Consider the following 27276-nt stretch of genomic DNA (forward strand, 5'->3'; position numbering starts at 1 on the left):
TTTTTTATAAAAAAACAAAAAAAAACATTTTAAACGGATATAAACGATGCCCACTCGAGGGCCAGCGAGTGGACGTCATGCACGAACCGGAGCACGCCACGTCGTCAAGGCGCGTGTCTCGCCAGCTCGAGGCCGACCTCTTCGGGACGCGTCACTCATCGAGACGGCTCGTCTCTTCGGGACGAGATGCATGCCGCATCGCCGTCTCGATGTTGTCTCGTCTCGTCGAGACGAGATAGGGACCGCATCGAGACGCGGATGCCCTTAGACTAATTTCTTATGAAAAGTTTCAAACATTTAAATACTACGGAGTACTAGTAATGCAGACTCTAAAATCTATTAATACTATTTATCTTCAAAGTATTTTTTTCTTTCTTTTTTACTTTACTAATTGCACAATAAAACATGTGTGTTTATTTTTTATTAACATAGTAATACAGTAGTAATGTGTTGTAAAAGGCATTATACACGTCCCACAACCACCATATTATATACTAGTAATATTTTAATTGGATGATTTTAAAATTTAATGAATTTCATAGTTTAATTAATAAAAAATATTATTATTAAAAAAATAAAATAAAGTGATGGGTTGTTGTATTGGACTATTGGGATTTGGGGTCTGTTTTCCAATCAATATAAATAATCAATAATACTATAAAAAGTGCAATGAATAATTATGAATAGGGTCCATCCCATATTAATTTTATGAGGAACACATTAATAAATTTATGAGGAACACAATAAAAGAAAACTCCAGAAGCATACAGATTCCTTTACACCTCCCTCTCTCTTGCATTCAACAGAGAGAAACCTGTTTGATGATGGGTCGATGCGAGACTGAGACGTCCAGTGATGACGCTGTATCCATCGAGAAAGGGAAGAAACACGGTGATCCCTACATTATCACGGTTAACTGTCCCGACAAGACCGGCTTGAGCTGTGACATTTGCCATGCTATTCTCGAATTCGACCTCTTTATCACCAGAGGAGGTCACTTTCACATCTCCTTTCCTTTATTGCTTCTAAACTTCATCTCTTAATACTCACTTTGCGTTGCGCTCTCTAGATGTTTCCACTGATGGCATATGGTGCTACATAATATTATGGGTGACTCCTCATTCTAGATCACATGTTGTGAGGTGGGGCAATTTAAAGGAGCATCTTTTATCCATCTGTCCTCCCCTGCTACCATCACCCTACCTCTTCCACCCATTGCCACACACTTCCTCTTCTCCACTTTACTTGCTCAAGTTTTGCAGCCTTGACCGGAAGGGATTGCTTCATGGTAGTATAAACAATTTGTCTCATTCATAACTTAACTTTTTTATATTGGAGTAATTACTCTTGTGATATTTTTCTCAGATGTTACTCGTGTTCTCGATGAGCTCGACCATGCCATTCAGAAAGTGAAGGTTACTACAACTCCTGATGGATGCTCTCTTGACCTCTTCTTCATAAGAGATAACTTGTAAGGTTTCTGATTTTGTACAACGAAATGTATGGATTTATTAGATTGTAGCTTATAGAGTTATAGTCCGTCTTATCTCTTCTTGAATGCTCATCTAATGTTTCATTTATTTGTTGAACTACTATGCCACTTGAATGATGGTTTAACTCACTCACCATTTCATCTAGTACCCTAAACTTTAAACCTTACATTACAAAACACTGTGACTATGCATTTTATGCATTTTAAAATACCCAAATTTGAAAAATATAGATGATATTTCAGTTGATGAATACCTAGATTTGACCTCCTTCTTCTGTTCCATCTATTTATCTTCTGAACTTCACTTGGTTCTCCTTGTATTAGTTGATAAATTAAACCTAAGTCTTGCTTGATGCTATTTCATCTATTATTTTATGAATTGTAATATAATATTGCCTTTGTAATTTATTTGTTTGTCGATGTATATTCTTTTAGAAGTTATGAGGGGATTTTCTGATTTTGCAAGCTCAAGCTGTTAGAACAAAGTGAATAATGCTACTGCCACTTATGTAGCCTTCATATTTTATGCCTTCTGTTTCAGATGATATTGCTAACTTACTTAATTCGAAACAAACTAAGAAGGAATGTCACTTAAAATTCCATGTAAACAAGTCCTTTGGATTTTATTCCCATGAACTTTCTCTACTGAGTCAAAATCTAGGTATTGCAGGACCGTAGAAGCTCAAAATATTTGTTTCACTTACATTCCGAATTGCTCTATGGTTTCTAGTACTATTTTGATACTGTTGTCTATTCTACATTTGCTACTACTTCGACAGATAGTACCTCTGCCAGAAACATATGTGCTCCTTAGTTTTTAATCAGTTTTACTCTATCTGGTATTGATAGTAAATTACAGTTGTAACTTTCTGTGAGTGTTCAGGGGACTCTTGCATACTAAAGAGAGGCAAGACGAATTATGTGAGCAGTTGTACACTGTTCTCGGTGAATCTTGTATTAGTTGTGAACTTCAGTTAGCAGGATCTCAGTATGATAACCTTCAGCGTGTTTCTTCTCTGTCTCCACTTGTTGCTGAAGAACTGTTCAGATTCACACTATCTGACAATGAATCTCGTTCACAAGCTCTGAGCTCGGATATCACGGAACTGAAAAGGGCAAGCGTAAAAACTGACAATTCCTTGAGCCCTGCTCACACTCTACTTCAGATTAGCTGTGTGGATCACAAAGGTCTTCTTTATGATATTATGCGAACATTGAAAGATTACACCATTCAGGTTACTAGCTTTCCTGTGTACTGATCAATTTGTTTCCAATTGTTCACAAAGTCGTCTTTCAATTTCATTTGCTATATAGCTTAAGAGTTAAGTTAGTAATTTTGTAGTATAGAAATGGCAGAATAATACTGTCAGTCTAAGAATGATATTGATGTTATGTGTGATCACTCTAATTGACTTTTCTCATTTGGTTTGTGCCATGAGCTATAATTATAGCTAGTTAGTTATATGAGACATCTGCACTGCAGAAAAAGTGTAGTAAGGTTTGATTTTACTGACACTTGTTGGTACTTGCTTAGGTATCATATGGCCGATTTTTGCCTGCGAATAAAAGTTACCGTGAACTAGACCTATTTATTCAGCATAAAGATGGGAAAAAGATAGTGGATCCAGAAAAGCAAGAGGCGATCTGCTCTCGGTTAAAGCTGGAAATGCTTCACCCGCTGCGTGTTCTCATCACAAATCGGGGGCCAGATGCTGAACTTTTGGTAGCTAATCCAACAGAACTATCTGGAAGGGGAAGGCCAAGAGTTTTCTATGATGTCACTTCTGCCCTAAAGAGTCTTGGAATTTGCGTGTTTTTGGTAAGTGCTATTATTACTGAATGTTGTGTTATTACTTTGTCTAGGATGGATGGTAACAATTGTATACTCCAAGTCCAAGATGATGTATAGTTAAAGGATTCCATAAACATTATGTATTTGTGTTAATATGATATCAACAAGAACCTTCTCTGGCTTGATAGGCGGAAATTGGAAGGTATTCAGCTGCAGAACGTGAATGGGAGGTATATAGATTCCTTCTAGATGAAAATTGCAGTTTTCAGTTGTCAAGTAAGCAGGTAAGAAATCAGATTGTCGACAAGGTTAGGAGGACGCTGATGGGCTGGTGAGCTTCTTTCTATAATTACATCATCTTTAGCATTGGTGTGTCATCTCATTACCAATAAATAATCGTGCTATGGCATTTCGAGTGTTGCAAGGGAGATTAGGCAAGTTTTTCCCTCTTTCTGTGCGGGTGGAGGGAAGGCGTGCGGCGGGTAGGGGAAGATGATTTCTTGTACAGTTCTTTTTGGCTTCTCTTATGTATATGTAGATATAACTGGATCAGGCAGTGAGTGTATTTTACAATGGTCTCTTCTTATATATTAGTCAGGAGAAAATGTTGATTTCTTGCATCAAATGCTCAACTGTCACACACTTATTTCTTATGTACTCAACTGCTTACTGCAAACCAAATGCATTTGTGAATCAGTTTTGGATGCTTAAACCCTGTTATGCTAAGGCTTTCTTTGTTTCAACTAAATAGCAGTACTATGATTTGGTTATATTATGAGGATAATCTTGTTCAACAATCCTAGAAATCAATTGTTCTCGCTAATCAAGATTGATCCACCGGGTTGCGCTAGCGCGCTAACTAATTTACAGTGATTACTAATAACTTTCAATTTTGTATATTAAAATTATCAACATAAAGACATAATTATACCAATACAATATGTAAATTTAAATATCAACACAAAGACATAAGTTTATCAACACAAGAACATTGATAAATTATGTCTTTGTGTTGATATTTTTAACATACAAAATTGATATTACCTCCGTCCCCCAAAATTTGCTACACTTTGACCCGACACGGGTTTTAAGAAATGTAATAGAAAGTGAGTTGAAAAAGTTGGTGGGATGTGTGTCCTACTTTTAAAGTATTAGTTTTATAATAAAATGTGAGTAGGAATGAGTTAGTGGAGTATGTGGTCCACTATAAAAAATGGTAAAAGTAAAGTGTATCAAATTTTCAGGGACGGACCAAAATGGTAAACTGTATCAAATTTTCAAGGACAGAGGTAGTATTAGTCTAGTATTTGATCATACACCTTGATCTCCACATGTATATTTGTTGCAATTCCATTTTTTGTATTTGAGTCTTGAGAAGGCTAAATAAACTATACTTACATTTGTTCTCAGAGTAAAAGCTAAAATTGGTCCTGAACATATGATAATTTTACGTTTTTGGTCCTAAACATTATCTTTTGGATTTTCTGGTCCTGAACATATGGAAATTTGATCATTTTGGTCCTCCGTCAATTATTCCGTTAAAAACTAACGGTCAAGGTATTTAATTCCGATTTTGACCAAATTAAACTTTTAATTCTAATTTTTTATTCCCTAATTAATTCCTTAATTATTTTTATAAATATTATTTTAAAATTAGAATTAAATAATATCATCATCTTCCATCTCTCTTCCGCCGCTGTCAATGGAGGCTACTGGTTCCAGAGAGGGAGGCTTGGCCGCCTCAGACATAGACTCCACTCTCTTCACACACCTCTTCTGCGCATTCGCCGACCTCAACCCCTCCACCAATCAACTCACCGTCTCCCCCGCAAACACCGCCCTCTTCTCCCAATTCACTGCAACCGTACTATCCAAAAATCCAAACGTCAAAACCCTCCTCTCCATCGGCGGTGGGAGCGGCGGCGAGGCTTCCTTCTCCGCCATGGCGAGCCAGCCCGCCTCCCGGCGCTCCTTCATCGACTCCTCGATCAGGCTGGCCCGCTCCTACGGCTTCTCGGGGCTCGATCTGGACTGGGAGTATCCGCGCACGGCCGCCGACATGGCCAATCTCGGAGTATCATCTTCCACCTCCTTAATTATTTAATTCTAATTTTCAAATAATATTTATAAAAATAATTAGGGAATTAATTAGGGAGTAAAAATCAGAATTAATAGTTTAATTTGGTCAACATTGGGATGAAACTTATTGACCGTTAGTTTTTAACGGATGACCAATTATGATCCGATTTTTAATGTGTAGGACCAATTGTGATCCGAATTGAAATGTATAGGACCAAAAAATCAAAAAGATAAAATTTAGGACTAAAAACATAAAATGATCATATGCTCAGGACTAATTTTGGCCTTTACTCTTGTTTTTATTTATAGCATGAATTTTCAGCATTTTTACATTTATAGCGCAAGTTTGATTGTTAATTTATAGCCTAAAAGAAAAGAAGTTGAAAGTTCAGGCCTAATAAATCAAACTTCAGGTTTTAAATTGAATGAAGTTAAAAGATTCAATTACATGATAACAAATCAAAATTAAGGGGATTTAAAAAAAAATCTGAATGCAAGTTATAATTAACCTACCCTTTTAATTTACGTACATTTATCTTTATTCACAAATAGGCTTAATCCCTAAAGATTTTCTGACATATAAATTTCACATGTAAACATCATTTAATTCGATCATATTAAAATAACTAATTATATAAAGGATCTTTACAGGTGTTTGCATATGAATTAATCATTGCTGACTCATCAAAGCAAACTGTGTAGCAGTTTAAATTTTTGATATGATCGGCGACAATTCCGATAAAAATGTCGCCGCCGTTGACTCCTCGCGCAGCTGCTTACCTCGGTGCCGTCGCTCTCCAAATTCAGAAGAAACTCCAACGCGTATATAAACGACCTTCGCGCACACTACACCCACTGATTTTTTCCCTATCGCTTTTGGTTTTATTAATCCGCATTCCGCAGTATGTTCAGTAATCATGATGAAATGGTGCTTGTTTCTACAGGCTTTAGCTTCGCCATCGCAGAGCCGAAATTTGCTGCAAGAGTTGTTCGCGGACATAGCTTTGGAGGTAGATGATCGTGCTAAAGGTATATCCAGGAATTTGCATTTGTATTTCTCTAATTCAACCGCGTAATTTGCATTTTTTGAGTAAAGGTGGGAACATAACGGATTGATCTTCAATCATAGCTTTATGCATTGCTTGTGAAAGCTAGAGTAATTTGGAGTACAGCTTATGATCTAGGGAAATTTTAATGCTCTTCGTTGGGAAATATTATACATTGGTAGTATTAGCTATGCATATAATACAATTTCAAAGTACATTTCGCCCTATTTTATATGGATGTCTTTACAGATTCCTCTGGTTTAAGAAGATTTTTCTTAGTTGATTTTGCTTATAATACTTAAAATGCCCAGTGTTTGATTATGTTTCTTATTTGCTGTTGGTTGGAACAGATATTATTTTTGATGAGGAAGATGTAGTTTATGTTGCAGAAGATGGATATGGTTGCGCATACTGCTTTTACGACGTCCTCGCTGATTATTTTGTATGCATACCGCAGAGTGGAGATTTGATAATCGATCTAATAGTACAGCTCTGGAGCCAGTCATTTGCATCTAATATATTTTGTCTTTTGTTCTACAAGCGGGTATGTATTTATTTCCTGCTTGGTCTTTCCCTTTTGTATTATTTAAATGTATTGGGGTGTATGAGTATCCGTGTTAGTGTTAGTTCTCCGATAATCCGGCAATTGGGGTTTTCCAGCGAGTCCGGGCCCTGGGGTGAGGTTTTGTATTTATCAGAAGTTCATTTGTAAGTGAGTGAAAATCAGAGATGAACTTGGATAGAGGAAGTGTCTATTCATGTGGTACTTATCTTTCAAAATTGCTAGATTATGTCCGTACTCAATTTTTGTGTTTCATCATCACCTTCCACTCTTCCAGTAATTAGTATCTTCGTAACTCTTAATTATTTTATTGAATCTTGCTTTGTCAAACATCTCTATTGTTCAATTCACTGATCCTTTTAGATTTGGAGCTCATTTGCAGATGTTTGAGGTTCGGTTTGATAATCTTGATGTCATACTTCGTTATTCATCTGCTCTAGTCCAAGGTGCTAAAAATGTCTTCTGGTACAAATCTTGCTCTTTCCCATGTATGAGATATAATTTCCAACTTAAGCTTTTATGCAGAGAAAAGTGGGTTGGGTGATTACCAAAAACTGATACTAATATTAAGTATCATTTTTGTGTGTGCATTAAGCAGTTAGTAAGCTGTTTTTGTATCAACACATCCTCGCTTTCTTTTTAGTTCAATCTCATTCAAAAGAAAGGAACATAATTATGTATCTGTTTGTATTTGCAGGACTGACATTCAAACAAATACAAGGCGCTTCTCAAGTCTCTTTATTGTGAGAGTTTTACCAAGACAGTTTCATTGGGTACCTAATACTTTAGTTTTGTGATCTAATGCACTTCCTGCTTTTGATGCTTGTAGTATTTTCTGGATGATGTTTCTCTCCGCTCAGAAAGGTTAAAGAAGATCTCCCCACAGGTCTATAAATTTTCCTCTCTGTTATGATGGAATTTCTTGTAATCTCAGACAATGATCCCATCTTGTGAACCATTGAGTTATAATGCTTCATGAATAACTTCTGCTGTTAAACGTACTTGACAGGCTCAGAGAGACCTATTTCTTCTTCTCTCAAGATTCCTATTTTTCTACGACACAGGTAAATCCGTTACTTAATTATTCTGTTAAAATGGATACCAGTCTTCCGTTTCGATCGTACTTCTAAGAAGAACTGCTTCTTTGCAGATGATCGGCTTGAAATATTTTTGAAGCAATTCCCAGATTTTCCAAATGCTTTTTTGATTGGTGGTGCAGCAGACATATTTGTCGGTGAACTAGCGGGTCAGGTGTGTGATAAGATCATGAGATACCAGGGTCTGATTATTTCACTCTTATGGGTCGTCTTCATTATCATCCAAAAGAATTTCCCATTTTCAAACCTGCTTTGTTACTTTCACAATATCTCAACTGTTATTGTTCATCCTGTTGCCAGCTCCAGGAATTGAAGGTAGAGCCGGTTCTTCTTCATTACTTATCTTATATAAAAGTTCTTCAAGGTACTGTCCGATCCACACACAGGCATACCCACATACACTTTGATTTTCGAAGTCTTACTAAAATCACTACAGGCCTAGAAATAAGAGTAGCAACAAGTACAAGATTAAAAACATGCTTATATAACTTCACATCTCCTGGTGGTCCCATGTACCCGACAAGAGATGTTCGTCATGCAGCGTGGGATGCATTAGACTTTCTTTTCCCTGTAAGGCACTATATTCACATATGATATCTACGGTACATGTGTTTCTTCTCCTAATTGCAGTTTTGAAAATAGCATGCTTTCTTCAAGACTTCAAGTACTTGAATATACTGTCACCATTTTAATGATTGAATTAAGTCATGGAAGTGAGGCTCTATGAGCAGAAAGTGTGAAAAAATGTACTTGAACTAGAGAAGGCAATTAAGTACTACTTTAGAACTGGAACTTATGAAAATGCTTGGTGATCTGTTGAACGTCTTCCCCAGAAAACTACTCTATTATCAAGACAGTATTAAGTTCTAGGAGAACAAACAAGTTTGGGGTCGTCTACATCCACTATGATCTCATGAAGTGAGAAATTATTTCTAAATATGTATATTGTGGGTGTTTTGCAGGTCGGGAGATATCCGAGACATGTAATCAGTCTCTTCTTTCGACTACTTTATCCATGGTACTGGCCCTCTTCTTGTTGGAACTTCGTATGTTCTTGTGTAAGAGCTATCCTATATTCTGTGTTGCTATTTTTATTTTCTACCTGGGAAAGACTGACAGAACCGAAAACATCGTAGATAGTGAAATTTAGTATGTTGTGTTGTGCAATGTGTAGTTGTGTATGTGGAAGGATAAATGTGACTCAAATTACGTCCCATATATCTTATTCCATTTTCTGGCAAATTGTTGGTAATATAAATAATTCACATATTCATGGAGCTCTATTGGCTTACTTGACTCTCTGATTAAAGCACAGTCTTGGCTGAACACTTTTTGGCGCCAACTGTTATGAAAAATTCTTGAGTATATTGTGTAATTCTTTCAGCATGCATTGCAATATTTGAATACAAGATTGAGACGATATATGGCATGATAGGGAGTTGTCAGATTAGTTAAAAATCATCCAAATTGTGTTGATCGCAAGGCTCAAAAAGTATAGACCAATGTTTTACTAGATTAACTAATACGCCATGGGCCCATAAGAGTATGCATTATTTTCTTTTTAGTTTTGTCTTATAAGAGAATTCTTATTTTCTGATGGGATGTAAACTCAAAGCTATCAATCTGAAACGGAAATGTCAGTCGTGTAATAACACTAAATCTGTGGGAGAATATTAAATCTGTTAGCTAACATCTTGGAGAGAAAATTCAAATTTCAGATCTTAGTAAAAAACGTGCATCAATGTCATAAAAGATCAATATCTGTCAACAAATACAGTTCCTAATAAATGGAGCAAATCGTATGCCAGAAGACTTTAGAGAGTCATGCAAATAGACTTACCTATGAACCAAAGATTATTGCCAAAACTAATTAGCAATAACTAAATAAATATTCATGTACACAAATAACGCAACTACTCCCCCCGTCCCAGAGTCATATTTTGCCATTTCGGTCCGCTTCATAATAAGAGTCATATTTCACTTTGCCACGTTCCACCAACTTATCTCGCTCACATTTTATTATAAAATTAATCCACTAACTTATTCAACCCACTTTTTCTATATTTCTTAAAACTCGTGTTATAACTAAATAAGACTCTTATTGCGGGACGGAGGGAGTAGCTTGGAAGTTTACCATCTTTGAATTTATCTTTATTGTGTCTGTTCATTAATGTGTATGGTATTTGTTATGCTTTTAGCATCTTAATCAGGTTTGGTTATCAACTTATTTTATGATTTGTTCATTTCTAAGTTATTACAAGCATATAAAATTCATATGGAGAGTAAATCATATTTCCTTTTCATTGTCGTCTTTTCCTGGCATACGATTTATCAACTCGTGAGAAACCTTACAACTCAAAGAGTAGGACCATAAGGTGCAGAAAGAATTAAAATGCTTAAAATGAAACTCAAACGCAAAAAATTATGTGCAGAGAAGAAACAGGCCAAAAAAATAAGCAAGAGAAGAAATGATGTTGCTTAGGTAATGTGTACAGTGACATGTGTATGTGTTTCATAATGATTTGTAAGTATTTTATTTAGTTAATGTTCTAAAAAATATATGCATAGAAAATAGATTTAATTATCAAGAAAATACTAGGTCCTTTGGTACAAGTTTCTTGACCTTCTCAAAAAGAACACTATTCCTACCTCCCCTTTCAAGAGGTTCAATCAGCATTGAAAAAGTGGTGGCGCAGAGTTTGAATTCCCTTGAATTCATCTCTTCCAAAATTGGAATTGCATCGTGCATCTCATTCCACTTGAGAAGACCGTGCAGGAAAACATTGTATGTCACGGAATCAGGCAAGCAACCATTGCTTACCATCTGTGTCATCAAATCCTTAGCCTCGTCAATTTTACCTTGTTTGCATAGTGCACCAATGAGAGTATTATACGATATAACATCAGGCTGCAAACCTTTGGATGGAAGTTCATCAAACACATCCTTTGCTTAGTGATATTTTATCATCATTGCACAGTCCATCAATGAGCATATTATACGTTACTATATTTGGAACTATGCATCTGTCTTCCATGGTTTGCAACATGGATAATGCTTCGGCAATACGATGAGCTCTACACAAACCATCCAACAAGAAATTGTAATTATATATACCAGGCGGCACTGGTTGTGACCTGCATAACTTTGAACAGATTCAAACCATCTTCGCGACGAAATAAGGTTTGGAGCATTATTCCATAAGAAACTGCATCGTGTTCCAACCCATTGTAACCAAACATGGCAAAAAGACGTGAAACTTCATCACATCGTCCCGTTTTGAAATATCCATTCATCAAATATTAGGCTTGATGCCGGATTTAGCTGCCAATTGAAAAATATTTTCAGCTTCTACCATGTTAACTACCATACAATAACCATTCATTAATGCACTATATGTGACAATGTTGGGTTGGATATCTGTTTGTTTCATAATCACCAAAATCTGCTCTGCTTCTTCCATTCTTCCCTCTTTGCACAATGCAACCACACTGATGTTATAGGTAATCACATTTGGAAAGACCTTATTAGCCAGCATCATATTTAGCAGGTCTAAAGCCTCACTATGTCTACTTAGATTGTATAACCCCTCAATTATCGAATTAAAGATATCCCGAGAGTGGACAAGAGGTGGAGAGCTTCGTCTACCTTTCCATCCTTGCATAGACCATCAATAACCACATTGTAATTATAAACATTAGGTTTGCATTTACCTCCTTCCAGTAGACTAAGCAATTGAAGCGCCTCGTGAGTACGACCTGCTTTGCATAACCCGTTGATCATAACATGATACGTTCGTTCATTGGGCTCGCAGAGTTGTTCTACCGACAACTTCCACAGCAATTTTGCTGCCTCCGGGATCTTTCCGATCAACATGATGAGATTGGTAAAGGTTACCGCATTAGGCTCGAGCCCGCGCTTGAAAAAACTGCCTACAACTGCAAACCCGAACTCGGGTCTTTTCAGCCGACAAAAGCAATCGATGGCAATAGTGAAGGGCAACGTGGTATTGCTGCATCTTCACCACAGCACTCGACAATTTGCTGAACTCAATCACAGAAGAGCGTGGCCGCGAAACAGAGTGACAGCATCATCGGGCGTGCGCAAAGATGCGAAATCGATTCTGGGATAAGCAGAAAAGAATGTCATTTGGCGGCTGAGATTATATACAGAAAACGAGTGAGAGGAATGGTATGAAGAATTCATAATGACTCTTCATGAGATTCCAGCTCATTCCCAAATCCCACTCATTGTTTTGTGTAACAAGTGTATTTCAGAGAATTTTGATGACGCTTTGAGCTTATGAAAACATGTACTTCCTCCGTCTTAACTTACTTGAGTCCTATTACATTTTGGATTGTCCCAAATTTTACTTGAGTCATTTCTCTCTTTGCCTAAAAACAAAACATCTAATCACACTTGCTTTATTCTTTCTTTTAGTTTACCCTCTCTCATCTCTCTTACTTTATTATCTCTTCTACTTTATTTAACTCAATAAACACAACTTTCTTAAATTTCGTGCCGAAAAGAAACGTCTCAAGTAACATGGGACGGAAGGAGTATTTACTAACTACTTTATACATTTATACTCCTTCCGTCCCGAGATAGTTGAGGCATTTGTTTGGGTACGAGATTTACGAAATTGATGCATTAAAAGTTAAAAGTGAAGAGAGTAAATAAGACGGACAAAGAAAATGTAAAGTACGAGAGAATATAAGGTTTTAGCTGACTCCAATCTGTATTAATAATTTAAAATGTTTTAGAAATAAATAATTACCCCCCCTTTATAATAGTGAAATCATCTTATTCTGTATTAGTAAAATCATTTTGACATTTTAATACATTCTAATGTTCTATAGACTATAGTAGTTGTAGTTGAGACATTTCTCTTTTCATTAATAGTAAACACATTTCTTTTCAATTACTTTACTCAATATAACTTTATTCTTTTTTAAATCTCAACCTTTTCCATTTCTACTTTATTCTTCATTTATTTAACTCACTTAACACAATGAATATTTTGCTTATACTAGTACAGATATAGAAAAAATTTTAAAATGATCAAGATAAGGTTGATCTGTAAAACAGACAAGCACCACAAACACGACCTCAGATAACAGAAAATCTGCATCTCAACATAAGAAAGCCTAAACAGACGTCAGATACTACTTCTCTAATGAAAATCGTCACTACCAGATTCAGAGTTCCTTGAGATGACACCCATGTTAAATCCACATAGAACACACCCACATCGACCTTTTTAACCGATACAATTGATGCAGCATAAAACATGCACCCTCAGAATTGCTCATCTTCCATGATCCCAAGCTGAATCTCCACCTTATGTCCTCATGAACACTACAAGCAGGCAGCACAACAACAGCAATGTATCCACACTGTTTTCCTTTTAGTTACGACAAGATACATAAAACCAAATTACACACTTATCTCTTTATCCAACCCAAAGATAAGATACAGTCGATCAAATAAAACAAGCCTCCTCGCTGCCCCTGTACTATAGATCTCTGCCTTCTTTAAAGGTGCTAATGTAGGCTGACATACAGACTTCGTTCAGCTTTGGGTACCAAACATGCAGGTGCAAGTAAAATCCAGCAATTGTGCTAAAGGAACAATTAGTTTGTCTGCATTGCATCTGCATGGTACTTCTCTAGATCAGCATCAAGATCTTCAGCAGATACCTTCTCACCACCACGGGCCCCCCTTCCTTGTCCACCTCCCTGTCCACGACCTCTTCCAAATCCACGACCTCTTCCGCCTCGTGGCCTTCCATAACCACCTCTTCCTTGTCCGCTGTACATGGAAATATCAAGAATATTAAGATACAAGATACAACAAAGTTATAATCGTGACTTATTCAATTAACAATATATGTTAGTATCTTACATCTCCCAAGGTTTGTTTCTAACCTTATGCACAATTACACAAATGATAAAACTAACTGAAATCTATCCCATTTTCCTTCACACATGTTTGCTTATTCAACAATCAACAGTTACTGAAACTTATCTACATACATCTGTGACTAAGCGTAGATTCCTAATAAAAACTTACTTTCAGAAGCATCATTTACTGTCAGTTCTTAATTATCTGAAAATAATAGAATACCTAGCACCCTATCAAAAGAAAGCAGCAACTCAATGAAATTACTTTTTTTTTTAACAAAGAAGCACAACTGGTGACCTCAAATGACAAGTGCCAGAGTGATTATCTAAACATCAGTTCTCTCAACTCATTCCTTTTTAGTTCAACATTCTAGCAATCCAACAGAACACTATTACGCAGGAAAAGGTCAACTCTAGTCAAAGTTGTAAAACGTGTTTCTTCATCAAAGTTAGGAGACTATAAACACATAAAACAGATAAGTAACACCCACTGATTCTGGAATATATGTTGATCTCAAAATTCAATTACTAGAAGGCAATTGCAAAGATTCTAAGAAAAGGAAGAATTTACAAATCAAAACTAACAGAAACACAAATAAAAGCAATGTGTTTCACTAGCAACAACTCACTAGAACCAAAATGTTGCATCAATTATTGCCCAAGAAGCTCAAAGGAGCAACTGAGACCCTTGCTAAAGAGAAACACTGGGAAACGCCAAAATACTATAAACATACGTCAAGTCAGGAGTAGATACACACCTTCGCGGAGCTACGTTTGGATCACCGAAAGAACCAGCAGAAGGAAACCCTCCAGCGCCAGCATCAGGTGCTGTAATGTTTGTTCCAACAAGTTCAAGTTTCATTGGTTTTCCATCAAGCTGAACATTATTATACCGTTTGATAGCAGCCATAGCATCTTGTCGTCTTGAGAAGACTACTTCAGCGGTACCCTGTAAAAAAGCATTTTTCCCTAAGCAATTGCAACACAAACTACAGAACAAGCAAGAAGAGCTAAAATTTAAATACCTTCGATCGCCCACTCCTATCATAGTGTACAACATATCTTTTCAGATCTCCAACCTCTGAAAACAGTTCCTATCATTGCATAAATTACCTTGTGAGTTAAAAGGTAAAGCAATTTTCGTCTCAGTATCTTAATCAGGTCAGGTTCCACAATGTTTGTCCAAAATGTCTGACTGAGTAACCTCATGATTAACAGTTTGATTAATCGAGAAACATGTGTAGAAAAAGGGGCTTTGCGAGAAACACCTTAATATCCTCATTCGAAACCCCATAATCCAAATTGGAAATATACAACTTGGTCCCTGTCTCTATACTGGAAGATCGACCGCCAGCTGGGAACATATCATGGCCCCAAGCCGTCTCAGGAGCCTACATCATCACAACCACGATTTATCAGTAAATTACTAGTACAGCACCACACTGCGAAGAAACGAATTGCAAAACTAACAAGCTACCCATCCCCTACTCTCTAAATCCTATCAAGTCAGCCACTTGCAACAGGCGAAAACAAAATCGAGCAAATTAAACATTAACTGAAGTAAATACTAAATCTGACCTTGGGAGCGGAATAGGGTGTCACGCGATTCGCGAAACGGTTCGCGGGGCGGCGAGTGGGGCCAGAACCGGCGGCGCGACCTCTGCCGCGGGCGCCGCCAGATTTCTTGTTGTTCTTAATTAGATCGTCGAGAGACATGTCGAGCGCAGCGCCTGACATCTTCGGGTTGGTAGAAAGATCTGAAGCAGGTGGCGATGAATTTTTAGGGTTCGGAGTTGAAAAAAGTGGAGATACCAGTCCAGATGTAGAGAGAGAAGATGACACGGATTTTAATTATTGTAGAATTTTAATTATTTCAAAAAAGACTTTCACCCGCCCAGATTTGATTTAACTCAAACTACATTTCGACAAATTTAACGTGAACTTTCATGTAATTATCAAGTAATTAAAAATTAAAAATTAAAAATTTTATAATCCATGTAATTAGGTGGAATTGACTAGGTTGATTATGAACTACTTGCTGCAGTAGAAAAAAAAATCCCTAGCCTAGACACACCAAATAATATAGTGAGTTGGTCTGTTCAACATATAATTATTCCAACTCTACATAACCACACATGAAAACTAATTAATCAATGTATATCTAGATTTAATTATAACTTTAAATTATGGAAATTTCTCCAAAAGATTTAGAACATTCCTTACGTACTCTCAAGTCTCAACTGTATCTAATGGGTAGTAATATATACGTACATTTATGATTTTTACATGTGATATAATAAAAAGTAAAAAATATTGAAAACATGTAAGAACTTCCTTTTATGCATTGTTTCATATCAATACACAAAATTTATCCTTGTGTTGTCACTAAATTGGAATTTCATGACATATAAGTGTAAATTATATACAGATAATGAAGTGTAGCTATTAACTTAAATTTTGTAACATATTTTAATTATTTATAAATTTTTATAGTAGTAATTTTTATAGCATGTAAAAGTTCGAGAAATTTAAAAACAAAAAAAATAGTAGCAAAGGCATGTATAATTGTATATGCATATATTACTCCCATTAGATTTAATACGCACTTGAGAGTATGTAAGGAAGATTCAAAATATTTTAGAGAAATTCCCATATTTAACAATAATGAATGAGTTTATTTATTTCACAATAATGAATGTGGCCAATATAATATTTGGGTTTTATTTATTTCCTAGTAGAATTAGTAGATGGAAAATATTAGGAGTAATTGTTTTTTCCTTCTACTAAATTAGATTTTCCTTTTTTACTTATTTTCCTTATAGTTATTTTTACTTATTTTAGTTATTTTTCTTTTCATAAGTTTAGAATTTATTTCCCTTTGCCTATATAAGTTGGAAGCTCACCATAAACCAAAATATCACTCTCACTCTCTTGATCTTCTCTCTCCATCTAGAAAAAACGTTTGTATCATGGAGAAACTCACAAAGCCGAGAGAAATCATACATGGCCTCCATTCCTCCAAAGCTCCATGAATTCATCAATAAAAATAAAGAAAATTGGAGAAGAAGAATCAAGAAGGATCACTCACTCCCCCAAAGTCGGGTTGGCTTTGACACTAGTCTCATTCCTCTACTACTTACGGCTAGTCTACGACGGCTTTGGATAAGCCGGGATGTGGGTAATCTTAACCATTGTTGTTTTCTTCGAATTCACTGGCGGTAAGTAAAATGTCAGCTTAATATTGATCATTTATTTTATATTAATAAAATATGAGTATAATGAGCTCATTAGTATCAAAAGTGAAATGCGACATTTAATAGTGGATATTTTAAAATTGCAACATGTAAGATTTTAACTTGATTTATAAATATTTCAAATTTGAAACAGGCGGGACCCTATCGAAAAGCATAAACAGAGGCTGCGCGATGCTGCTAGCCGGGGCATTGGGTGTCGGGGCCAAGGATTTGGCCGGTGTCTGAGGCGAGAAAGGTGAGCATGTTGTTCTTGGACTAATGGTTCTCTCTAGGTACAAATTGTTAAAGATAACTACTGGTGTGGAGTTTATAAACTAATTTAGTCTGTAACAAATTAATTAATCAACAAATATTTAAAACTAATTAATGCTAAAAGCCTAAAATGCAAATGCAGCTGCGGTTTCTACATTTACAATGTTTTTTCCAAATGTGAAGAGGAAGTATGGTTATGGGGTGTTGATATTCATACTGACATTCAGCCTTATGGCGGTGTCGGGTTACCAGATCGGGCAAATACTGAAGCTGGCCCATCAGAGGCTCTCGACTGTACCCATAGGCGGGGCGACTTTATTTGAGGAAAGAGGAAAGAGAAAAGATTAATTCATATCCTACGTGATAACTAAACTAAAACTACTATATAAAGTACAATGTGACATTCCTTCTCAAGTTCCCGATATGATCATACAAGTCGTCCCGCCTATGAGTATAGTCGAGAGCCTTTGGTGTGCCAGATTCAGTATCTGCCCGACCCGGTAACCCGACATCGCCACAAAGCTGAATGTCAGTATGAATATCAACACCCCATAATCATACTTCCTCTTCACATTTGGAAAAAACCTTATAAATGTAGAAACCGCAGCTGCATTTGCATTTTAGCATTAATTTGTTTTAAATATTTGTTGATTAATTAATTTGTCTATGACCAAATTAGTCTATAAACTCCACACTAATAGTTATCTTTAACAATTTGTACCTATAGAGAAAACCATTAGTCCAAGAAAAACAGGCTTGCCTTTCTCACCGCAAACACCGGCCAAATACTTGGCCCCGACAATGCCCCGACTAGCAGCGTCGCGCAGCCTCTGTTTATGCTTTTCGATAGGGTCCCGCCTGGTTCAAATTTGAAATATTTATAAATCAAGTTAAAATCTTAAATATTGCAATTTTAAAATATCCACTATTAAATGTCACATTTCACTTTTGATACTAATGAACTAATTATACTCATATTTTATTAGTATAAAATAAAGAGTATAGGACAAAATTGGTCCTGAACATAAGACCATTTTACGTTTTTGGTCCTAAACATTATCTTTTGGATTTTTTGGTCCCGAACATATTAAAATTTTATCATTTTGGTCCTCCGTCAACATTTCCATTAAAAACTAACGGTCAACGGGTTTAATCCCGATTTTGACCAAATTAAACTTTTGATTCTGATTTTTTATTCCCTAATTAATTTCCTAATTATTTTAACCCCGACGACCACCGCAAGCTGAGCACCAAATTCTCCGGCTAGATCATCCTCCGCAACAAGCAGCTCGGCCTCCACGAGTACAAATTCCTCCTCAAGACCATCGTCAGCTCCGGCATCGGTGAGGAGACCTACGCCCCCCCAGATGGTCTTCGACGGCCGCGAGTCCTCCCCCACCCTCTCCGGCGGCCTCCTCGAGATGGAAGAGTTCTTCCTCGACAGCATCCCCGCCCTCCTCTGCCGCACCGCCATCCCCCTTCCGCCATCGACCTCCTCGTCGTCAACATCTCCATACTCTTCTCCGCCCCCTCCCCCGCCGCCCGCATCATCAATTTATACAAACTGAGACACGACGTGAAGGTCTACAACCTCGCCGGGATGGGCTGCAGCGCCTCCACCATCGCCATCAACATCGTCGAAAACATCTTCAAACGCAACCAAATTCAACAGCAATGATCGTCACATCCAAATCCCTCGGCCCCAACTGATACATGGGAAATGACCGCTCTAAAATGCTCACAAACTGCCTCTTCTGCACCGGCGGATGCGCCCTCATCCTCACCAACAAGCCGACTCTATCGAAAAAGGCGATGTTCAAGCTGAGGACCCTCGTCCGGACCCAATCAGGCTTGAGCTCGACGGTCTTCTCGGCGTCGGAAAGAGCTTCGATGAATTGGTGGAGGGAAGCGTAGGCGGCGGAGAGGTTGGAGTAGAGGACGTGGTTGGAGGGGGAGAGGTTGCCGGCGGAGAAGGTGGCGTTGCTTTGGCTTCGTCGGCCATGATGATTTTAAATGAATATTTATTAAAATAATTAGGGAATAATTAGAGAATTAATTATGGAGTAAAAAATTAGAATCAAAAGTTTAATCTGGTCAAAATCGGGATTAAACCCGTTGAACGTTAGTTTTTAACGGAAATGTTGACGGAGGACCAAAATGATCAAATTTTCATATGTTCAGGACCAAAAAATCCAAACGATAATGTTTAGGACAAAAAAACGTAAATTGACAATATGTTCAGGACCAATTTTGGTCTTTACTCTAAAATAAATGATCAATATTAAGCTGACATTTTACTTATCGAAAGTGAATTCAAAGACAACAACAACGATTAAGATTGCTCACATCCCGGCTTGTCCAAAGCCGTCGTAGACTGGCCGTAAGCAGTAAAGGAATGAGACTAGTGTGAAAGCGAAACCGACTTTGGATCTTCTTCTCCAATTTTCTTTATTTTCTTGATGAATTCATGGAGCTTTGGAAAAATGGAGGCCATGTATGATTTCTCTCGGTTTAATTTGTGAGTTCATCTCCATGGTACAAACTTTTTTTTAGATGGAGAGAGAAGATCAAGAGAGTGATGGCGATATTTTGATTTATGGTGAGCTTCCAACTTATATAGGCAAAGGGAAATAAATTCTAAACTTATGGATAGAAAAATAACTAAAATAAGCAAAAATAACTATAAGGAAAATAAGCAAAAAAAGAAAAACAAATTTGGTAGAAGAAAAAAATAATTACTCTTAATATTTTCCATCTAATGATTCTACTAGAAAATAAATAAAACTCAAATATTATATTGGTCACATTCATTATTGTGAAATAAATAAACTCATTCATTATTGTGAAATATGGGAATTTCTCTAAAATATTTTGAATCTTCTTTATATACTCTCAAGTGCGTATTAAATCTAATGGGAGTAATATATGCATACAATTATACATGCCTTTGCTAATTTTTTTTTTGTTTTTAAATTTCTTGAACTTTTACATGCTATAAAAATTACTACTATAAAAAATTTGAAAATAAATAAAATATGTTACAAAATTTAATTTAATAGCTACACTTCATTATTTGTATATAATTTACACTTATATGTCATGAAATTCCAATTTAGTGACAACACAAGGATAAATTTTGTGTATTGATATGAAACAATGCATAAAAGGAATTCTTACATATACACGTGATATTATATATAAAACGTATATTCTACATAAATAATAAACTTTGATTATTAATTTAATTTTCTCAAAATATACTGTTTATTAATAGTTATAGGATTTTTTCGATGTTTATGACGTCGGAAGCTCGATTATTTGATATTTTCAATTTTTACATTATACTAGTATAATGGATGGAAATGATTTTTTATGATGTTTAAATGCCAACATAGAAAATACTCCGTATAATTTATAACAAATAGAATACAATAATTATTTTTGAATTCTTTTTATTACGATCATAATAATGGAAGAAAATAATTACAAAATGGCAAAGAATTAAAATTAGCATACTTAGTGGTATAAAAGAGAACAAATAGAAATTATGTTCCAAAAAATAGAAAGCAAAAAAAATAAAATATACACATTATACTGCATAAACAGGAAAAGAATATAAAAAGTTGCATAAATAGAAAGAAGAGGGAAAAAAATTGTATATACACAAAGTAGAGAAAATAAAAGAGGAAAACCATCAACAAAGGGAATCAAAACCGGGCCATTCATTCAGACAAAGGGCGCAGTTTTTTACCAACTAGGCTAATAAGTTCACACAGAACAATAGATCTACATACGCAATATATAGGTTAAACAAAAATTGATGGGGTATATATAGGTTAAACAGAAGTTGATGGGGACCAGGGTCCCCCTGGCCCCAACCTAGCTTTGCCACTGACAATTTCAACTATCTTTTCTCATTATCTATTACTTTAATAATTACACATTAAAACTTGTGTCAGCTCTAAATGGTCTATTTCTATGAGACACGGGGAATATGATGTTAAGGAGTTAAATGGCAAAATGGTGAAGAATAAATGGAGAAGGGCGGGCCTTAAACGTTAATACTGAATTTCTAGAGATTTATGATGATATTTTTTCAAAGTTCAGAATCTAAAACATGCTAATCTAGAGATCAATTTTGAATTTCACTATTTCTTAAAAATGACGACCTGTATTAATATCCTAACTATATAAAAACGAAAAAAGGAGTGCCACTATCGCCTGTTTATTTTTTATGAGGGCTCTTGAATATTAATTGTGTTTGGATTGAATTCATAATTTGGTCAAATTGTCGCGCTCTCTTGAAAAACTAAGAAAACAACAAGTGTGCTTTCTCAACACATGAACTAATAATATATTGAAAGTATAGTTTTATTGGTGATAATTTTATATACAAAAATTAACGATCTTAGATCGATTCCACATTCTACTAACAAACACAACCTTATTAGGAAAGCAATTTATATGGAAAGCCTGTATAGCTTCAATCCATTGGACATGAGGGCATGCTTTGAAGGCAAGGCAAGGTTCTATATATTGGCACTAATGCACTCATAATAAAAAAGGGATTTATAGATTTAAAATAAGATGTTGACATAATACTTTCAAAAAAAACATGGAACTTAGATTGGAAATAAGGTTTTATTTTTATTTTTTCCATATATTCAAATAATTAGATTTTTTCGATGATCTTTAAGAAAAAAATTATAATCCCTCCGTCCACAAAAAATAGACATAGTTGTAAACAGTACGAGTTTTAAATGCAATTGGTAAAGTAGATAGAAGGAGAGAAAATGTGGTGAAAGTAGTGTTAGCGGATTGTGGGGTGTACATGTAGAATGATGTGTGTAAGGTTAATATTGGTTTAGAACTTTTCATTTTTAGAATTAGTCTTATTTTGGTGGACGGCCAAAAATGACAATACTAGTTTATTTTTTGTGGACGGAGGGAGTATTCAAATAAAAGACATGATTTTAGTGCACAATTAATAAAGTATGAAAGAGAGAAGAAAAAAATTATTGAAATATTATTATTGAAAAATAGTAGTACCAAATTTTGATTTCATTGGACTGGCTAAAAATAATACTAGTATCTATTTTTATTATATGGGCTGAAATGACAAAATAAGTCTATTTTTATGGAAAAGAGATAAAGTGGTATTCAGCCCAGCCCAGCCCAGCCGTATACAGGCCTGTTCCGTCATAACTATTCTTAAGAAAATGCAATCGATGTATATATATATATATATATATATATATATATATATAGGGATGTGATCAGGTCCATAAGTGAAATTCTGTCAAAAATCAAAGCAAATCTCAACCATTGGATCCTGTAATGTAACCGTTAGATTAATGTCACGTGTCACCTAATAATGTAGATCGTGTAGTCTAATAATGTAGCTCGGCTAATAATGTAACACGCTGTAGTCTAATAATGTAGATTGTGCAGTCTAATAATGTAGCCTAGTTAATAATGTAACGCTTTTAGTGTAATAATGTATCTCGGGTATTATGATCACAACCATCTAATCTGAGGATCCAAGGGCTGAGATTTGCTTTGATTTTTGACAGAATTTGCCTTATGGACCATAGTGTCTATATATATATATATATATATATATAGGGGTGCATTATAATGATAACCCCAATTTGTGTAATAACCCTATAACTAAATCTCCACCACACATTTTTAAAATATGTGGTCTAGATTTAATCTAACAAAACTATCATTTTATCAAAAAAAAACTATCATTTTATCAAATATTAAGGGCAAAATTGTCATTTCGTTCTAAAATTTGGTGGGAAAGAAGGAAACTTGACGCTCCATGCAATTTCTCTAACATCAAACCCTCTGAATCGCGTTTCAAACCCTACGAATCGAAGGAAAAATCATCACAATTCTGGAATATGTCGAAGGAAAACGTTGAAGCTTCACCGAAGAAAGGTTGGATGAAGTTTATTACTTATTTCACTTTTGATTTTGCTCGATTTATCATTTTGCTGAAGATTTTCTCGATTTTTTTTAGATTCTGTAGTTTTTTAGTGTAGATATTTCTTACATTTATACAATATCGTTCATGCATAACAATATTGAGAACAATCAACATATTTAGATTTACATTTTACTGTGTATGCTGCTGGTGTGTGTTTTTCTGTGTTTGTGTGTGTGTTTTGCTTTGTTTACGTGTGTTTTGCTGTGTGTGTGTTGCTATGTGTTTGGTTGATCTGTTTAAACGTAGAAATTGTGATTTTGCTTGATAAAATGATACTTTGTGAATAGTGTTTTGTTTTACTTAAGTGACAAGTTATGCCCTCTCTGCTTTTTTGAACTCATTGAAATTCAGAAAATGATAGTTTCATATTATAAAATGATAGTTTCATGGGATATGGGATAAAATGATAGTTTCATGGGATAAAATGATACTTTATGTTTGTTTGTGTGTGTGTCCTGATGCTACTGCTGCTGTGTTTGTGTATGTGTTGTTGTGTGTGTCTCTGTGTTTTTGTATGTGTGTGTGTTGCTATGTGTTTGGTTGATCTGTTTAAATGTAGAAATTGTGCCTTTGCTTGATAAAATGATACTTTGGGTGCATAAAATGATAGTTTCTGAAAATGATAAAATGATACTTTGTGAATAGTGTTTTGTTCTACTTAAGTGACAAGTTATGCCCTCTCTGCTTTTTGAACTCATTGAAATTCAGAAAATGATAGTTTCAAAAGATAAAATGATAATTGCCCTTGATAAAATGATAGTTTCAGATTATAAAATGATAGTTTCATGGGATATGAGATAAAATGATAGTTTCATGGGATAAAATGATAGTTTACATTATAAAATGATAGTTTCATGGGATAAAATGATACTTTATGTTTGTTTGTGTGTGTGTCCTGATGCTACTGCTGCTGTGTTTGTGTGTGTGTTGTTGTGTGTGTCTCTGTGTTTTTGTATGTGTGTGTGTGTTGCTATGTGTTTGGTTGATCTGTTTAAATGTAGAAATTGTGTCTTTGCTTGATAAAATGATACTTTTGGTGCATAAAATGATAGTTTCTGAAAATGATAAAATGATACTTTGTGAATAGTGTTTTGTTCTACTTAAGTGACAAGTTATGCCCTCTCTGCTTTTTTGAACTCATTGAAATTTAGAAATTGATAGTTTCAGAAGATAAAATGATAATTGCCCTTGATAAAATGATAGTTTCATGGGATAAAATGATACTTTGACTTTATATAATGACATAAACTGTTTAACACACTGAAATCTTTTTTTTTATTAGGAAAGAACATTCGTGATGATGATGATTATGAACATAGAACATTAGGAGAAAAAGTAGAACATATAAGAAATAAGAAGAAAAGAAAGAATGATGATGCAACTGATGGTAAGACAGCATCAAAGAAGGGCAAGAAAAAAGTTGTTGAAGATATTACAGTCATTAAGATAGCAACTTTGGCAGGAAGAAGGAATACTGACTTCTTCGTTGACATGCTTGAATCTCTAAACGAGAATCAAAGAAGAGCTGTTAGAGAGATTGGGTTTGGTGCACTCCTAAACTTCAATATAAGAAGTTTCCCAAGAGCATTAGCGTATTATCTGATATACAACTTTAACCGTAAAAGTTCATCAACTGAGTTGAACAGTGGGGAATCACTGTTTTTAGATGATGAAGATGTTCACATAACTCTTGGGTTCCCGATTGGATCTTTACCTATCAATAAAAGCAAAATTCAAAAAAATACCCACATCAAAACTGAAATTGCTAAATTCTGTAAAGGTGGAGAGAAAAAAATGGTGCCAAAGTATGTTGTAGAGCAGATGGAGAGAGACAAAGAAGGTGGTGAGTTGTTTAAATGGACTTTTATGGTTCTCATGGAGTATGCCTTGATTAACACTCCTGCTGATGGAAATTTGAGGCCAAAAATTTTAGATTACATAGTTGATGTTGAGAAGATCAAAGAATACAATTGGTGTGGCTATGTCATATCTAGATTGCATGAAACACAAAAGAGGTGGAAAAAAACACAGCAAAGATATTTACCGGGCCAGTTATCTTTGTAGTGGTAAGAATATATTTGTTTTCCATTGTCTATGAATCTATTTACAGAAAAACTAATATTTAGTTTTTGTTTAATGTAGGCTTGTTACGTAGACATGATTCTTTTTGGAAAAAAAATGGTGCCAAGATGTTATCCAACAGTGAAAGGATGGACTGCCGAACTGTTGAAAGAAAGACAAAGAGCAGAAATGGAGAATTCAACATTTGGTGTGGGTCATATGTATGACAGATATAAAAAGCAACCACATGAAGAAAATGATGAAGATGACGAAGAAGAAGAATCTCAAGATGTAGAAGTTTTGAAGACAAATGATCATCATGATCATGATGAAGTGGGGACAACCAATGAATGGGAGAATTTCATACATGAATGGAAGGAAGCTGCCAAAAATGTTAAAGCGTCAATGGAGAAGATTGTTGATGTCCTTGAAGCAGCGCCGGAAAAACTCAGGAATCTAAATAGCTTTAAGATAATCTGTGATACAACGAGAAATGCAGTGGGATTGAGAGATGAAGGTGTGCAGCATGTTATAGAAAGTCAGAATACAATGACACAGGCTATAAACAATGATGAAACTGATGATCCTGAATGGATTGATATCATGATTGAGTTAACTAAAGCTGCTGAGAGGACATATATATTGAAAAATATGAATGAGTTCCCTACCTTCACTCTGATACCTGAATGTGACGACAGTCCTAATGAGAATCAAGAATTTAATCGGGAAAAGGATGTGGAGAAGGAAAAAGATGATGAGGTGGAAAACGAGCAAGAGAAACAGAATGAAAGCGAAAAGGAAATGGCTAATAAAGCAGCTGGAAAAGAAGAGGAAAAAGTTTCAGGGAAAGAAGTTCAGAATGAAGAATATGAGGTAACTTTCAAAAATGATAGTTGAAGTACATAAAATGATTTTTATATGGTTAAAATGATATAGGTTTGATGATGTTTTTTGGTGGTTCTGTTTTATTTGAAAACTGATACTTTTGCATCATAAAATGATAGTTTAAGCGGATAAAATGATACTTTTGCATGATAAAATGATAAAATGATAGTTTCGGAGAATAAAATGATAGGTTCTGTGAATAAAATGATACTTTTGTTTCATAATGATAGTTTTAGATTTTTGACTATGAGTATCATTTTATCAGCTATGAGTATCATTTTATCAGCCAAAAGTATCATTTTATTAGTAAGAAGTATCATTTTATCTACTGCAAGTATCATTTTGTCATTATATAATTCAGAAGTACCATTTTATAACATAAAAATGAATTATATTTTCATGCATATAGAAAAGTATCATTTTATCAGCTATAACTATCATTTTATCAGCCAAAAGTATCATTTTATTAGTAAGAAGTATCATTTTATCTACTGCAAGTATCATTTTGTCATTATATAATTCAGAAGTATCATTTTATAACATAAAAAGTATTATTTTATCAGCTATGACTATCATTTTATCAGCAAAAAGTATCATTTTATCAACTGAAATATAATTTAATCAGCAAAAAGTATCATTTTATGTCTATTAGCAACAAAAGTAATATACCTGTTAGTGTTGTATGTTGAATCAAATGAAATTACATCTCCAAACATATGATAATTTCGTCTTGAAATAGCATCATCCCAGAACTGATACTTTTATTTGAAAACTGATACTTTTGCATCATAAAATGATAGTTTAAGCGGATAAAATGATACTTTTGCATGATAAAATGATAAAATGATAGTTTCGGGGAA

At 35.1% G+C, this 27276-nt stretch overlaps 3 protein-coding genes and 1 pseudogene across 7 annotated transcripts; 2 read left to right on the forward strand and 2 right to left on the reverse strand.

The window, feature by feature from the left end:
- Window positions 1-735: 735 nt before the first annotated feature.
- Window positions 736-3909, forward strand: ACR9 (ACT domain-containing protein). Its single transcript, XM_048121166.2, has 6 exons — window positions 736-993; window positions 1070-1288; window positions 1366-1471; window positions 2376-2727; window positions 3027-3311; window positions 3473-3909. Exons 1-6 carry the CDS (start codon window positions 822-824, stop codon window positions 3617-3619), a joined length of 1281 nt encoding a protein of 426 aa, XP_047977123.1. The 5' UTR covers window positions 736-821; the 3' UTR covers window positions 3620-3909.
- A 1311-nt stretch (window positions 3910-5220) lies between these two features.
- On the forward strand, window positions 5221-9351 carry LOC125218523 (uncharacterized). Of its 5 annotated transcripts, XM_048120205.2 has the most exons (12): window positions 5221-5358; window positions 6015-6185; window positions 6308-6392; window positions 6760-6953; window positions 7354-7436; window positions 7669-7714; window positions 7801-7857; window positions 7981-8035; window positions 8122-8222; window positions 8369-8432; window positions 8505-8638; window positions 9031-9351. In XM_048120205.2, exons 2-12 carry the CDS (start codon window positions 6108-6110, stop codon window positions 9202-9204), a joined length of 1071 nt encoding a protein of 356 aa, XP_047976162.1. In that variant the 5' UTR covers window positions 5221-5358; window positions 6015-6107; the 3' UTR covers window positions 9205-9351. The 5 variants fall into 5 exon arrangements, with proteins under 5 accessions (XP_047976162.1, XP_088914984.1, XP_088915023.1 ...); XM_089058858.1 differs by having other exon boundaries at window positions 8369-8638; XM_089058897.1 differs by having other exon boundaries at window positions 8369-8670; window positions 9031-9235.
- Window positions 9352-10652: 1301 nt separating this feature from the next.
- Window positions 10653-12302, reverse strand: LOC125224575 (uncharacterized; annotated as a pseudogene).
- An 803-nt stretch (window positions 12303-13105) lies between these two features.
- Window positions 13106-15804, reverse strand: LOC148933228 (THO complex subunit 4A-like). The gene is made up of 5 exons (XM_089062829.1): window positions 15548-15804; window positions 15238-15360; window positions 14995-15063; window positions 14728-14918; window positions 13106-13877 (listed from the first exon to the last, which is right to left on the reverse strand). Exons 1-5 carry the CDS (start codon window positions 15704-15706, stop codon window positions 13700-13702), a joined length of 720 nt encoding a protein of 239 aa, XP_088918955.1. The 5' UTR covers window positions 15707-15804; the 3' UTR covers window positions 13106-13699.
- Window positions 15805-27276: the final 11472 nt, after the last annotated feature.

Source organism: Salvia hispanica, chromosome 1, assembly GCF_029641045.1.
Source record: "Salvia hispanica isolate PSC_SH4W2 chromosome 1, Shi_PSC_v1, whole genome shotgun sequence".
Taxonomy (NCBI): domain Eukaryota; kingdom Viridiplantae; phylum Streptophyta; class Magnoliopsida; order Lamiales; family Lamiaceae; genus Salvia; species Salvia hispanica.